General features: G+C 45.8%; 1 protein-coding gene across 1 annotated transcript in view; it reads left to right on the top strand.

Moving 5' to 3' along the window:
* GRIK3 (glutamate ionotropic receptor kainate type subunit 3) overlaps positions 1-16,079 on the top strand; it is a 195,652-nt gene that overhangs the window by 123,546 nt on the left and 56,027 nt on the right. Inside the window, exons 4-7 of the mRNA XM_079988378.1 lie at positions 1,376-1,557; positions 9,188-9,241; positions 14,545-14,718; positions 15,351-15,494. Coding sequence (XP_079844504.1) covers positions 1,376-1,557; positions 9,188-9,241; positions 14,545-14,718; positions 15,351-15,494 — 554 coding nt within the window. The remainder of the gene's footprint in view (positions 1-1,375; positions 1,558-9,187; positions 9,242-14,544; positions 14,719-15,350; positions 15,495-16,079) is intronic.

Raw genomic sequence — 16,079 nt, 5'->3', positions numbered from 1 at the left:
TCTAATGGCTTCAGCTTTTGCCTTGTCAATTTCCTCTTTTTATAGTCTTTATTGTTGCAATCCACCTTGGATGGTTATTATCTGGAAAGGCGGCCCAGAAATATACTAAAATAAATTAATAAATTATGTGTGCAAAGCATCTAGTGTTACCCTCAGTGAATACCTGCTCAATGAACGCAATACAAATATCTCTGGAAAGAGTATAATCAGGGCACCCTTACAACTCAGAATGGCTGCCTCCTAAGTTACCATATATGCTGCTCATTCACACTCACAAGGACATCCTCCCTTCCTTGCGTTAGAGACACAAGCACACAGCTCTGAATATGTACGTGTTTCAATTCAGTCTCCCCATCCAGAGTGACATGTTGTGTCAGTTGGAAAGTATTTTGTTGGTTTGTCTTGTTGTTTTTTAAGGCAGAGAGTTTCTGGCTCCTGCAATATCATAATTGCGAGCAGCAGGCCAATGCTTTTCCATAATTAAATTAATTACCCCTAAGAAGTCAATTTGTCAAAAGTTTCAATCCCACTTGACCTTGAGAAGGTGGCTGACTGTGGCTCTGTGCACAAGGAGGTTTTCCACCATGAGATGTGTGGTGCTGATGCCGAATCCAGAGGATGCTGCTATGAGCTTGAGATGTTTCAAGGTTACCTAAAGGGATTTTAAACTCCAAAGAGATAATGCAAATGGTTGAGTTGTTGAAGCCACTAGGAAGAGTATACTCTGTATGCCAGCAATGTGAAAACACCAAAAAGCAGGCCTTCATGGCAGGGGAGACTCCACAGGTGGGGTGGCATACAAGTTTGCTTACCACCTGGACCCCTTGGATACTTCTGTGTAAACACTTCACATTCCAGGAGGAAGTGGCCTCAGCTTATGACCATTTGGGGAGGGAATGCTCTGAGCACTTGGGTATTTGTGGCACCCCCCTTTCAGCTGATTCCCACATGCCCTTTAAAACTCTACTTTGAGGAGTGGAGGTTGAACCCCATCCAATTTTCCCTACAAGTGGACTAGCAGAGGGAGCTACTGATTCAGCCACCACCATCACCACAATGTGGTCTTACCTCTGTGGTCTTGGCAAGGGGGTAGAGTGGGCAGGAGAAGATTTGGGGCCTTCTATTGACTGATCTGTAAAATACTGTTAAGGTGTGGGGGGACAAGGAAAAGGATCCCCTCACAAGTGGGTTTCTTGTTAAAAGTAGCACCATAATGGGGAGAAGTTCCTTTCCTTTGGAGTTTCTACACGTCCTTCACCATCACCCAAGATGGTACAGCCATTAGCTTTGCTTTCTGGAGATGGGTTGCTGCCTGGGCTTGGAACCTGTCTTCAACTGTGTCTGGTGTTTTGTGGTTGTCCATGCTTTCTCCAAGGCCTCATCCGGCTGCAAGAGCTGATCATGGCCCCATCGAGATACAACATCCGCTTGAAAATCCGCCAGCTGCCCCTCGACACAGATGACACGCGCCCCTTGCTCAAGGAAATGAAGCGGGGCCGGGAGTTCCGGATCATCTTTGATTGCACCCACACCATGGCTGTCCACATCCTCAAGCAGGTGGGTCCATCGGGTGGGTGGGGGTGCTTCTGGGCAGGTGCTCCCAGGCGGTGATCTAAGAGCTCCATCTGCAATTAAAAACCATGAAGCACCTTGCACTGTGCATTGCAATTGCGACACTATTCAGTGGTCTGCTAAGACCCTCAGAAAATTCCAAGTGTTTTTCGTTGAGTGGGGGCAGAGTTTGGGATCTGCTGCCTTAGAGAATGCCAGTATTATGCTTTGTCCAGAGCCTGGGTGGGTGGGGCTAGGACAAGCCAGTTCACTACATGGGCCAATACAAAGGAGGAGGCGGTATAAAAGAACAGGGATGAACATGAGTGAGAAACAGTAAAGAAAAGGGAAAAAACCCACAACAACCCTAAGAAGAGCCATGCTGGATCAGACCATCTGGATCAGTATCCTGTTCTTTCTTTCTTTCAAGCCTTAGTACCCCACTTTTCAACCAGAATGGCTCCCGAAGTGGCTTACATACAATTAAGGGATGCAGGTGGCGCTGTGATCTAAACCACTGAGCCTCTTGGACTTCCTGATCAGAATGTCAACAGTTCAAATCCCCGCGACAGGGTGAGCTCCCGTTGCTCTGTCCCAGCTCTTGCCAACCTAGCAGTTTGAAAGCATGCCAGTACAAGTAGATAAATAGGTACTGCTGCGGTGGGAAGGTAAACGGCATTTCCATGGGCGCTGGTTTCCATTATGGTGTTCCATTGCACCAGAAGCAGTTTAGTCATGCTTGGCCACCTGACTCAGAAAGCTGTCTGCGGACAAACACCGGCTCCCTTGGCCTGAAAAGCGAGATAAGCACCGCAACCCTTTGACTGGACTTTAACCATCCAGGGGTCCTTTACCTTTACCTTTACCTTTACCTTTACCTTTACCTTTAACTTTACATACAATGGAAATGAGATGGTCTCTCTTTTTTGCACCAGAGCTTTCCCTGAGAAAACTCTCTCTTTAAAGCTCAGTCAGAGAAATGGTAACCTGCAGAAAACCCAAATTGCTGTTTGCTCCAATTCAGCTTTAAAGAGCGCTTGGACACACAGCTTTAAAATGTGGACCTGTGTCTGGAAAGAGAGAGGCAAAAGGTAAGTGTGGATAAGGCCTCAGTCATGGGAAGCAGGGAGCTGGGTTCAAAACAACCAGCTAAATTTTTGGATGCAAGGCTCAGCTAAGATATACTTTAATTCAAACATCTGAATTCTGTCTGGAGGGTCGGCAAAGACCCAGGGGAGGGAAATTGTTTGCTTGCTGTTACTCTATTAAAACTATTAATGTACAGGGCAGAATTTTTCAGGGTCTTGCCACGCAAAAGAGAGCATAATGCTTGAGGTCGGCTGTCTCCCGAATGGCCTGGCTGGGCCTTTGGTGACCTCCCTTCTTCTGCAGCTCTGTGCTGCTTCTCCAAAATTACTGTGAGATTTGGGCCCGGGAGGGATCATTCTGCAAATGGGTGAGCAGAACTGACATCTCCTGCCTCCTCTGATATTCATGTGCCATCTGTGCTGGGCACTCTTCCTTTATTAGGCAGTTCTATTATCGTTCATTGTGCCTGTCTGCTCCATTCATGACGGGAGGAATCTGAGGGGAGAGGGAGTAGGGGGAGGCGCAGCACAGCCTGGGAAAATCCTGTGTGGTCCTTCCAGGACACAGGCAGTTGGGGAATGTGCAGAGCTTGCCTGTGGCTCCACACAAATTGGAAGATCCTGCAAAGTGGCACTTTAATGTGTTTGCATTGATATATCCTGCAGCGCCTGTTAGTTTATGTCTTTTCAAGGCAGTGGCTCCTTCTGCCTCTTCTCCACAGAACAAGCTGATAGTGCATGGATTATTATTATTATTTTTCACTTATTTTTCACTTATAGGATAGCTAGGGTGCTCTTGAGCATGTGCAGACAGCTTGGGGAAATCCCCCAAATGTAGCATTCATTAGGAACTATGAGCTATTTTACAGGAGGGAGGGAGCTACTTCTTCAGTTTGACATTTTATTAATTTATTGCATTTATATCCCACCTTTTTTCTCCAGGGAGCTCGAGACCAGGGTTCAAATTCCCACTTCGCCCTGAAGCTCCTTGGGTGACCTTGGGCCAGTCACTGACTCTCAGCCTCACCTACCTCACAGGGTTGTTGTGTGGATTAGATGAGATGGGGGAGAACCATATAGGATACCTTGAGCTTCTTGGAGAAAAAGGTGGGATATAAATGCAATAAAAAATAATAGTAATAGTAATAATAGCCACCAATTCAGCCAAAGTGACATTTGGAATCCCCACCACCAGAGTTTTGGTCTTTCTGTTCCTATCCTAACTCTCCTTATTGATATACTGAGGAGTAACATCAGAGGCATCAAACCCCCATCTCTTACTCCTGAGTCCCAATTCAGTGATGTGTGCAGATGTTACAGGACTGCACCTTCATAAAGGCTCTCTGGAGTTGGCCGTGAGTGGCCTCTTTAAAGAGAGATGCATGCTGAACAAGTCTAACTGTGCATGACCAGCTCACCCCATGCCCAGATTAGCCTCAGTGTAGTCAGCTGACACTTCAGCGCATGTTAGAGTCATATGGCATCACTGATTCAGAAATCAGACCTCTTGGGTCTTGCCCCCACCATCAGTGACATCCTAGTCAGATAAAAGATGGAAAGGAAAACAAGTATAGCAGACTCTCTGCTGTGCTTTGTGGTTTCCCTCCCTCCCTCCCTCCCAGTGTCCCCAGTTTCCTACTTCTCTGCAAACTGCTCCATTGTCCCTCCAAGCGAAATTCTGCCCTAGTAATTTCAGCAGAAGCAGCACAAAACCAGGAGGCCCTCTGGCTAAAGAGTGGCGGGATGGGAGGGGGAGGGTGCTGTCAGTCAGGCTGGAAATCATAGCATCCTTGAACACCTGCTTTCAGTGACAGCAGTTCAGAGGTATGGCAAAAGGAGAGAGGACTGTGTGCGGTTGTGGAGGGACCCTTCGTCAGGCTAACACCATGTCTCCTGCCTTTCCACTTAGCAGAAGCAATCTGGGAACTTGGTTTACAATAAACCTGCATCAGGAGAGGGTAGGGGTTGGCTGAATCAATGCCTGGAGTGTCGGCATCAATGCTGCTTCTGCCTCTTGGGCCTCTGTGCACCATTTTCAGCCTCTCAGCTGGAACTCTCAGCCCAGCAAGGCTAAGCAAGAGTGTTTCTCCTCTTCTAACAATCTTCATGCCTCATAGAATCATAAAATTGTAGAGCTGAAAAGGATATCCAGGGTCATCTAGTCCAACTCTTTGCAATGCAGGAATCAAAACTAAGGCATCCCTGACAGATGGCAATCCAACCCCTGCTTAAAAACATCCTTCGACCACCTTCCGAGGGAGCCCACAGCTCTTACCACCAGAAAGGTCTTTCTGATGTTTAGTTGGAGACTTCCTTCTTATAAGTTGAATCCATTGGCTCAGCTCTTGCCCTCTGAAGCAGCAGAAAGCAAGCTTCCTCCATCTTTCATGTGACAGCCCTTTAGATATTTGAAGGTGGCTATCTTATCACCTCTTAGTCTCCTCTTCTCCAAGCTAAACATGCCCAACTCCCTCAACCATTCATCATAAGGCTTGGTTTCCAGACCCTTGACCATCTTGGCCACCATCTGCACATGTCCCAGCCTGTAAATATTCTTCTAAAATGTTGGTGCCCAGAACTGAACATAGTATTCCAGGTGTGGTCTAACCAAGATAAAATAGAGCGGTGCTATTAGTTCCCTTGACTGAGACACTATACCTCTGTTGATGCAGCCAGGAATAGCATTAGCTTCTTTTGCTGCTGCATCACACTGTTGACTCATCACAACTGATTCGTGTTAAGCTAGATCCTTTTCACACATACTACTGGCAATCTAGATGCCCCACATCTTATATTTGTACAGCTGGTTCTTCCTGCATAAATGTAGAACCCCGCATTTGTCTCTTTTGACATTCATTTTAGTGGTTTGGGCAAAAGTCCTCCAATCTGTTAAGGTCATCTTGAATTCCGATTCTGTCTTCTGTGGCATTAGCTATCCCTCCCAGTTTGGTGCCATCTGCAAATCTGATGAGCATCCCCTTGATTCCTTCATCCAAGTCATTTAGAAAGATGTTAAACAACAATGGGCCCAGGATAGACAGAACCCTGTGGCACCCCACTTGTCACTTTCCCCCCAGGATGGCGAGGAACCATTAATATGTACTCTTTGGGTTCAGTCAGTCAACCAGCTGCAAATCCACGTAACAGTTACCTCATCCAGCCGACATTTTACCAGCTTCTTATAAAATAAGTTTATAAAATTATGCATGGCATGGAGAAAGTGGATAGAGAAAGATTTTCCTCCCTCTCTCATAATACTCGAACTCATGGACATTCCAACGAAGCTGAATGTTAGAAGATTCAGGACAGATAAAAGAAAGGACTTCTTCACACAGCACAGAGTTAAACTATGGAACTCACTCCCACAGGAGGTCGTGATGGCTGCCTACTTGGGTTGCTTTAAAAGAGGATTTGGTAAATTCATAGAGGAAAAGGCTATCAGTGACTACTAGCCATGATAGACGCTATGCACTGCCTTCATGGTCAAAGGCAGCAATGCATCTGAATACCAGTTGCTGGAAACCACAGGAAAGACCTGAGTGCTTTTGTGCTCAGGTCCGATTTGCAGGTTTATCAGAGGTATTTGGTTGGCCACTGTGAGAAGAGGATATTCGACTAAATGGGCCTTTGGCCTGACCCAGTAGGCTATTATCATGTTACATTCTTATGGGAACTCCTCCCAAGCCTCTTGGCAACCTTCATCCACCCTCTTCTATCCTGGCCCCCTTCCTGCACATGCCCCCCTCCCCCTAGTTCTGACCAGATCCAGGGTGTGCTGATCCATCTAAATTCTGTTGCAGCTTCTTTCAGAATAAAACTGCATGATTTCACAAGCAGTCACTGAGGTTTCTTTAAAACGAGTCTGTCAGCAGCACCATCGTCAGATCGTGGGTTATCCATCCTCTGCTGCACAAATCATCAGCAGTGCCGTAGATGTGCTGCATGTGGGGACTTCTTTGCAGCAACCTTTTCTTGCTAGCCACTGCAGTGATGGCTCTTGATTCCAATCTACCCATTAAGCTCCATCCCTCTCCTCCTTGGAAACGCTGAATCTTCTTGTGGGTGCCAGCAGCAATGTTCCTTCCCAGGCTATATAGGCAGCATTTTCTGCAACCTGCCAGGCACTTTCAATTTGTACTAATTGATTTGATGTCATTGACAAATGCAGGAGAACAGCTTTTGTTCCCATCCCCGGTCACCCTCTCCAACTCCCAACCACACACTTACCTCTGCAATTTAATTTGACCATTGAAATATTTCTAATTAAAGTTTCCAAGCACTGAATGCAATCCTCCTTCTGATGACTGAGGGGTCCACTCCTGGTTGTTTATTACTTAATCAGCTGTGTGTGAGAGGGTGCATGTTAAAGGCCCACACAAAACAGAGGGAATCAAAGCTAATTCAGATCTAACAAGTTGAAAGCTCCTTTCCTTTCATCACACTTTCTATGAAGCTTGGGATTTATTGGGGGTGTATATATGTATATATAGACTTTGTACCTTTGCAGTCATCTTAGATCAGAAAAAATGTGTTGGAATGGGAGAGAGTATAAAACAAAATCCATGAGCTGGTCTCCACAGCACATCTTTAAGTAGCTGGGCTAATTCAGGTGTGTCTATCAGGCAGCACCTCTTGGGGCTTGTTTATTTCAAACTGACCTTGTGCCAGAACTGTAGCCCTTGAGCAAGACCACAGCTAGCAGGACAAACCAGAGGATCCAGTAAGATAGATAGATAGATAGTCTGTAAAGGTACATTAACAGCATCAACAACAAATGTTAAACAAATAGTGAAGAGTTCAATTTTCATTCTTCATGTCTGCCTCAAAGATAATAGCTTGTCCAGGAAGCATTTAACAGAATAGTTGTGTTATAAATCAGGTGAGGACATCACTCCCAACAGACATGTGTGGGAATGGGGGCTGGGTTTGGGACCCTCCTTTATTGACCTATGTGACAAACGATAACTACATTTCCAGAAAACACTTAGTAATTTTCCTGTGAGCTACTCTGATCTGCTCATTGCTTCCCACCCAAGCTATTTTCCAGATCTTTGCAAATTGAATTGCAACATTCATCTAGGGCAGACTTTGCCAATTTGGTGCCCCCCCCCAAGATGTGTTGAACTACAACTCCCATAAGCCCTGGCATCGTATGGCAGTGCTGGCTGGAGTTGATGGGAGTTGATGTCCAAGACATCTGGAGGGTGCCAGGTTGGCAAAGGTGATTTAGGGTTTTCCATTGTTTAGCTCTCTCCATTCTGGCAGCTGCTATTGAAACATAATATATAAAACTGTTCCTGGGAATCTTTAAATAAACCTAGCAAAGCATCTATTTTAATTGAACACTGAATTCTGAACAGTGAATCCACAGAGTGCACTGCTGGGGCAAATGACTCATCAAGGCACTTACTCATGCCCAGAGGTGAAACACTTTCTGCTAGAAGCATTTTAAAAGGAAGTTGAAATTCTCAGGAAAGTGGAATCTAGCACCCAGGAGGACCACACTAGTTCAGAATTCTAGGATAGAGGCAGGCCTGACAGAGGAGCTGACAACTATTTTCAGTCTGAACTCGTGGACATCCAATGAAGCCAAAGGCTGGAAGATTCAGGTCATTTTCACACAGTGCATAAAGTATAGAATTCGCTCCCACAGGAGGCTGTGATGGCCACCAGCTTGGGTGGCTTTAAAAGAGAATTAGACAAATTCATAGAGGAGAGGGCTATCAACAGCTACTAGCCACCGCTGGAGGCAGCAATGCTTCTGAATACCAGTTGCTGGGAAAGTGCTCTTGTGCTTGAATCCTGCTAGTGGGTTTCCCTTTGGGACACCTGGTTGGCCACTGTGAGAATAGGATGCTGGGCTAGATGGGCCATTGGCCTGGTCCATCAGGCTCTTCTTATGTTCTTGTGAGTGAGTCAGTAGCCAAACCTGGGAGGCTGGATTGCCAACAAGTGGGGGTCAAGGTTTTTAGGGTTCTGTTGCTGTGAGTCCCAGCATTGAATGCCCTGTGAGAAAGCGGGACTCATTGGTTGCCTTGGGCCTTGAGACATTGCATTCCCAGTCACCAAAGTGTTAAAGCTTCCAGAGGCAGACTTTGGGCTGTGTGAGCAGTGTGCATGCACTGGGCAATGAGCCAGGGGGCACCACCTCAAAGCTCAGTAAGTGAGGCACTGGGCTTTGGGATGGAGGCATGAGACTCTATCAGAGTCCTAGAGTTGTCCTACCTTCTTCCCAAAGCCTAGTCAATGCTTTCCCAGCCTCCTTCACAAAGCCCAGTGCCTCCTTACCCTCCTTTGGTAAGGCAGCACCTCCTTCCCAAAGCCTGGCATCTCCTTACCTACCTTTGGGAAGGTAGCATGAGTGTGTGTGTGTGTGTGTGTGTGTGTGTGTGTGTGTCAAATTTTGGCCTCGCAAAGGGTGCCAAAGTACCCAACTCAGCCACTGAAGCTGCTAAACCTATTTCCCGCAAGGCTCTGTGGGCTCATTCTTTCTGTTACAAATTCACATGCTGTATTTTTAATTCACCTTTCATTTGCTTTCTTCTCAGGCCATGGCAATGGGAATGATGACGGAGTACTACCACTTTATCTTCACCACACTGGTAAAGTATCTCAACCACACACCTGCCTTGCTGCCCTTTATTGGTATCCACAAAGGAGGAGGGGGGTAACCTGCTCTCTGGCTCAAACTGCACCAGCTAAGTTAGAGTTAGGAAGAACCATTTTTTAAAAAGAGAGAAAAGAGCAGTAGTGTCCAGATCAAAGGAATTAATAGCACCACTCTTTTCTGCCTTGGTCAGACCCCACCTGGAGTCCTGTGTCCAGTTCTGAGCACCACAATTTAACAAGGATATTGACAAGCTGGAAGGTGTGTAGAGGAGGGCAACCAAGATGACCAAAGGTCAGGAAACCAAGCCTTATGAGGAATGCAGGAGGGTGACTAGCTCTTACCACCTGAAAAGTATTCCTAATGTTGGGTTGGAATCTTCTTTATCATAACATGCGTCCATTGGTTCAGGTACTACCCCCTGGAGCAGCAGAAAACAAGCTTGCTTAATCCTTCATGTGGCAGACCTTCAGATATCACCTCTCACTTGTGTCTTCTCCAAGCTAAACATACCCAGCTCCCTTCCATAGGAGTAGGCAAATAACACAGAAGGTTCAGTTTTGAAGTATGCAGAGCAAGCCCACTGTAGAGCAGGTGGGAAATCCTGTCCTCTGCCTGCCATCTTGCTCTCTCCCCTCTTCATTTCTTTAATAAACTCCTCTCCTGTTGTCATGGAACTCAAGGCCACACACCTGGAATTCCTTCCTGGATTGCCTCCCATCCAGGTCCTGGACAGACCCCCAGACCTCCTTAGTTTTAGCAAGAATGATGCTCCACACACCCTCAGACCATGTCACAGAACCAGATACCCCGCTCCCTGAACACATGCCTGGAAACATCCACATTTAATTTTTTTAACATTCCATCCTTCCACCAAAATGAAAAGACATTTTAATTACTGCTGCCACTGTTATCTATTTGCAACAGTTTCTTGCAACTCTCTGATAACCTCCTATTAATCAGGCCCAGCTGAGTCCTGTGGACTTTTTTTTCTTTTCTTTTGCACACAAGTACAAGCCTGAAGGTGAAGATGAAGAAGGAGTGTGTGGGAGGGGGAGAGAGCAAGAAAGAATTATAATAAATTAATAGATAAGCAATTACAATTAGTGCCACTTCCCTGAAATAACAGCTGTATCGTGGGACAGATATTTTAAGCAGCTGCTGCTCCAGGCTCTGTTCTCTTTGGAGCTGCCATTTCTGCCATAAGAGGCCCCTGGGAGGGGGGATGGAATTAGTCTGTTGTGTTTCTCTAAAAGGTCCCCAGTGGACCCTGCAAGCAATACAGGTCGGCATTAGACAAAGGTAAGGGAGCAACTGTTCCTACCAAACAGAAATGTTGAAAGTGTAGAGCAGCCTTCACTAAGCTGGGGCCCTTTAGCTGTTTTGGACTATAAGCCATCAGACTCAGCCAGTACAGCAATAGGATACTGGGGCTAATTGGAGCTGTAGTCCAAAACTTCTAGAGGGCACCAGTTTTGGGGGGTGCTTGTGTGTAGCCTTGCAGAGGATCATCCTGAGTCTGACTGTTTGAAGTGGTATTGTACTGCTTTAAATGTACAGGGCAGATGGGACCTGCCTCAAGCAACTGCTCATTGTTGTGACTATTTATGTCCCATAGTCACAGACACACACAAAAATGCAATCCTTTGGGGATGTGCAAGAGATACTCTTGACAGCAGAGTATCATGAAATGGTAATTAATTTATTAATAGCTGTTAGGATGGAAGAAGCATCAGGTGAAATCGTGAGAACAGAAGGAAATAAAAAATTAGGAAATAAAAGAACTAGAATATGTTGTTTGTGAACTTTTGAAATGTGCAGTTTTTAATCAAAATATTTATGTGACCCTGTTAAGATTTTTGATTCATGCTTTGTGGAATGAGAAAATGGATTGTGATCCAACAGAAGGCAATACAAAAATGTAAGCAACAGCCAATGACTAGCCACAAAATGCAAACAGCTTTGGCTATAGACCCGCCTGGAAGCCCCAATGTTTCACCCTCTGTATTTTCCTTCTGATAGTGCACATCTGTATGTGTGCCTTAAAGAAATGTTGCAGCTGGTATCAGCATTGGCTGTGATTAGAGATGGCTCAGCATTTTCAATCATTCTCCATTTACATTCAGAAAAAGCTCACCAGCTTTCCTGGAGCTCTTTCCTAATTGATCATGTGTGGTGATGGTGCTGGGTCCACGTGTACCATCAAGTTGCTTCCAGGGAATTGTGGTTTGGGGCCACATGTATGGTTGATCATGCAGTGAATGTGGATGGTTCAGCACCCTGCCCTAGACACGCACACCCAGTTTGCTTATTCATGCAGCAGAGCCTTGTTTTATAAATCACATGCCATTTAACTAGCTCATGTAGTTCCACAGCAATCAATACAAGCTAGCTTTAAGTGCCTGGTCCATTGACTGCTGGCTGAGCATATGCAGAATCTCATTTAACATTCTAAGCCAGATGAGAACTTCTGAGGGGAATAGCACTCAAGTTGCAATACAGCTGATTGTGACAAGTTCCAGACAAATTCGTATTTGAAAGCCAATGTGGGGTAGCTGTTAGAATGTCAGACTAGGCCCAGGAGACCAGGGTTTGGATCCCCACATTGCCACGAAGCTGTGCTAGGCACTGCTTCTCAGTCTAAACCAGGCTTCCTTAATCTCGGCCCTCCAGATGTTTTGAAACTACAGTTCCCAGCATCCCTGACCACTGGTCCTGCTAGCTAAGGACCATGGAAATTGTAGGCCAAAAACATCTGGAGGGCTGAGGTTGAGGAAGCCTGGTCTAAATGTGGTAGTTGTGGAAATTAAATGAGGATAGTTGAAATGAGGAGTGAAACCAGTGAGGGCGAAGTCAAAGTGAAAAAGAATAGTGGAGCTGATCTTAACCCAAGAGTTTTCAAGTTGTTTCTTTGACCAAGTGGCAAAAGTTCTGGTCTGAGCCCGGGGGTGGGGGCAGGGTCTGAGTTAGCCACCAACAAGTGAAGACTATAGCCCCCACCTGTGATTCCTGATCACTGCATTTGGGAAATGTTTGGTGGACTGATTAAATGAGGAGGGAAAGAACCATGTGTGCCACCTTGAGCTCCTTAGAGGAAAAGGTGTTATATTAATCAAACAAGCAAGCAAGCCAGCCAGCAAGCCAAACCAGGTTAATTCTAACCTTGGCACCATCAGCAGCTATGGCTTTTGGTGAACGTGGGAAATTGTGTGTGTGTGATTCCTTGCTAATTCCCTGGCTCTGCTAATTCCCTGGGCTCTGCTCACAGGCCAACCATTCACTAGCATGAGATACAGGTTTAAAATAACTTCTCTTTACAGATTTTTCTAATGCTGTTGTGTCCTCCCAGCCAAATGTTAACTGGGATGCTGCTGAGTGCCATTTCCTTTCCCTTCCATTGGGGTCAGCTGTTCCTGCTCCTTCCTATGAAGCAGAGCAACCGCCTCACTCACCTCTCTTTCAAGCCCCATTTAGATGAGTTAGTGGTAGGTTTAAACTGCAGACCTCCTGAAGTGCAGACCTCTCTTTGACGGCAGGAATTAATATTCCAGCTCTGCTCTGCAAAGCCCTGGGAAGTATTAAGGAAGTGCACTGGAGTGGGACTTGCAAATGCCCCCTGTGCACACTGACTGCCAAGAGGCAGGCCTGGGCTCCCTGCCAGCACTTTGCCTGAATGGTTCCCATTCCACCTCTCCTCCACTTATTGCTCTCTCACTTGCAGACAGTGGAGGTGGATCATAAAGTCAAGAAACATCTTAGCTCCTCTTTAATGGTGGTCTTCAAATACTGAGCACTCTAGCTGTTGGCACTGACAGCCAATAGGCTGCCAATTAAACAGGGCTAGCTCACCCATGAGGCAAGGTGTGGTGACCACCTCAGGCAGCAGAATCCACAGGGGTAGCAGATCCCAATTTTGATCTTTCTTCCCTCCTTGTTCCTCATATATCTCTTCTCTCACCCCTTCTTCGCTAATAGGGAGAGAGTGCCATTTTGGGGCCCTCTGGTGTCAAAATGTATTTGGGCTGGCCCTGCAATTAAATAAAAATAAAGAAAAGTCTTTTGAGGACTTGAAGGAAATTCTTCCTAAGATTGTAATGTGTATTGGTCTGAAACTGGAAGATGGCCAAGAGCACATCTTCTGACTACAAGAGGCTCCTGTCAGGCAGAAATGGAGGATTCTGGGTCAGGGGACCAGGCCTGTTTGTAGAAGTCTGAGATGGTCAAGAGAAAAAATACCACATTTTTCTCTCTCTATCCAGTTTAATGAATGTAAGATGAGAAACTCTGGGTTGTACATGTGGGAAGTGGGTGAAAATTTGGTGATCCAGTCAATGCTCGCACTTCTCCTGCCAGATCCTGGCCAATGCAGTGATGCTAACTTGGTTCCCCCAAACAAGGTTCAGATTTGTTCATCCAGTGGGATGTAGAGTAAGGATTAACCAGTAAAACCCACAGCCTGAGAACTGGAACTGGAACAAATCACTCAGTCTGTTATTGTACAATGGTTAATGATATTCCAAAATGATAATATCTGGTGGAGATGTGGTGTTCTGCGTGATGTTCTACATGCAATGAATGGTAAATTTGCAGTGGGCAAATTACTTCTGGGTCCCACTACGCATGCAGATCCTACCTACTCTTAGAGGGGTGGGCAGTCTAAAAGACCAGAGATGGCACAAATCTGAAACAGTCATTTTCCCGTGGGCTTTGTGATTCTCTCATGAATAGAATAGACTGCCGTATTAGACTGAAGCATCATTATTGCCAAGGTTTATTTTGGCTGCTTGTGGTTTTGAGAAAATTTAATTGTATGCTTACTCTACCTCTCCCCCCACTTGAAAAATTACAAGATGGTGAAAATATTAGCAATACAAGTATTCCAGAATGATGGGTTTTGATGCTTGGAAGTGGCAACTATAGCAAGATTTAATGCCATACTTTCCAAATTATTTCTTTCCCCCCCCTTTCAAACATTTTCAATATTCTCTTATTGGAATTAATGCATAATTAATCAGCACCATAATTAACTGATGCAAGACAGGGAAATGCCTCCCAGCTGGAAACACCATTGAATCTTTTCCTAAAGCAACATTGGAGGACCAACTTCAGTGGGAATTTGCTCAGGCAGAGCAGCTGTTGAATTTCAAGGGGAGCCAAGTTTCAATAAGAGTGGTGAAGTGTCTCAGAGGACTTGGCCCCCCTTTGAGGACTGCCCCTCCCTCCCAAAAAAGAACTAAATGAAGTCAAGGGGGAAGCAGATAAAGCGCTGAAATGAAGTCTCCCTCTTTCTTTTTAAAGGATCTTTATGCATTGGATCTAGAGCAATATCGCTACTCTGGAGTGAACCTGACTGGCTTCCGCATCTTGAACGTTGAGAATCCCCATGTCTCTGCCATCATTGATAAATGGTCTATGGAGAGGTTGCAGGCAGCCCCCAAGCCTGAGCCAGGGTTGATCACAGGGGTGATGATGGTACGATGGCCCATTTAAACTACTCCTGCCTTTTAGTGTGTGGTGCAAACCTGTGTTGATGAGGGCAAGAGGCAAGGGAGTTTGCATGTCAAACTGTTGCAAACTCTATTTTTGTCTGGTTCTGTTTTGGACAACGTGTTGGGAAGACAAAGCAGTTGCTTCTCTGTGGGGGGCAGTTAACGCAAACAGCTGTGAATCATCAGCAGAACTACACCTTACACATGAATGCATGTCACAAAATCTTGACAGCAGCTTTTATGGAATAGGTGTTTTGGGAGGAGGCAATTTAGAATAAAGAAACTGCAATGGGATACAGTGTTTCATCCTTCCCCTGCTCACTGCCTTCCCTTTGCTGCTGCTACTCCTGCCTCTGTAGGATTCCAGATGCATGATCTTGACAGAAGGCCATTCAATGATGTCCATGTAAACTGGACCAGAGACTACCAAGATGGAAGTAGCAGCATGCTGCAGATGGCTCAGTTGACCTAAGGAGGCTGGAACCAAAGACTATTTTGGCCAAAATGGATTTCCTATAGTGGGGGTGGCATGATCATCATCATCACTTGGGAGGTGAAAGGCTTCCTTGCTCCTAGAGCTGTTATCAAAGCAAATCCTGTTCCCCTTCATTTTAGACAGATGCTGCCCTGTTGTACGATGCCGTCCACATTGTCTCCGTGTGCTACCAACGGGCTCCACAGATGACTGTCAACTCCCTCCAGTGCCATCGGCATAAAGCCTGGCGGTTTGGTGGACGCTTCATGAATTTCATCAAAGAGGTAAGAAGTACAATGCATCCGGATGGAACCTGCTTTTGCATCTTGAGTGAAGGGATTTGTGCTCAATGCTGCAGGATTGCTGTCCATGGTCCTGAAACTCTTGCATTTGCATCCTGGGCAAGCTTCATTGTTGCTGTCCATGGTCCTGATCTCACTCTAGCAGAAAGCCAGCTCCGGTGATTCTGAGCCTGCATCTTTGCTTGGGCCATTGCCTCTTTCTGGAGGCAAAGATTGCTGTGAATTAGGCAGGTGGTGGAGATGAGCCTAAGCCCAGTAACAAGTCGTAATTAGCTCCAGGTGCACGTACTTAGCTTGCAGAACAGCCTAAATTCAATCTCAGCCATCCCCAGATAGAGTGGGTTGGGGGTACGGACATACCCTGACATTCTGGAATGCCATTGCCAGTTTGAATAGTGTAATTAGTCTAGACAATACTGTGCTCAATGGGTCTGACTCTGAATGCATTTGTGCCAGTGTTGCTTCTAATCCCATCTGGCACCTTTATTTTGAGAGACAGCTGCCCATATTCTTCAGGAGAACCCAGGACTAAGCATACATATGTAAAATACCAGTCCTCTAGGCTGG

Source organism: Podarcis cretensis (assembly GCF_951804945.1).
Source record: "Podarcis cretensis genome assembly, chromosome: 8".
NCBI lineage: Eukaryota > Metazoa > Chordata > Lepidosauria > Squamata > Lacertidae > Podarcis > Podarcis cretensis.
This window is presented reverse-complemented; position numbering and strand designations above follow the sequence as displayed.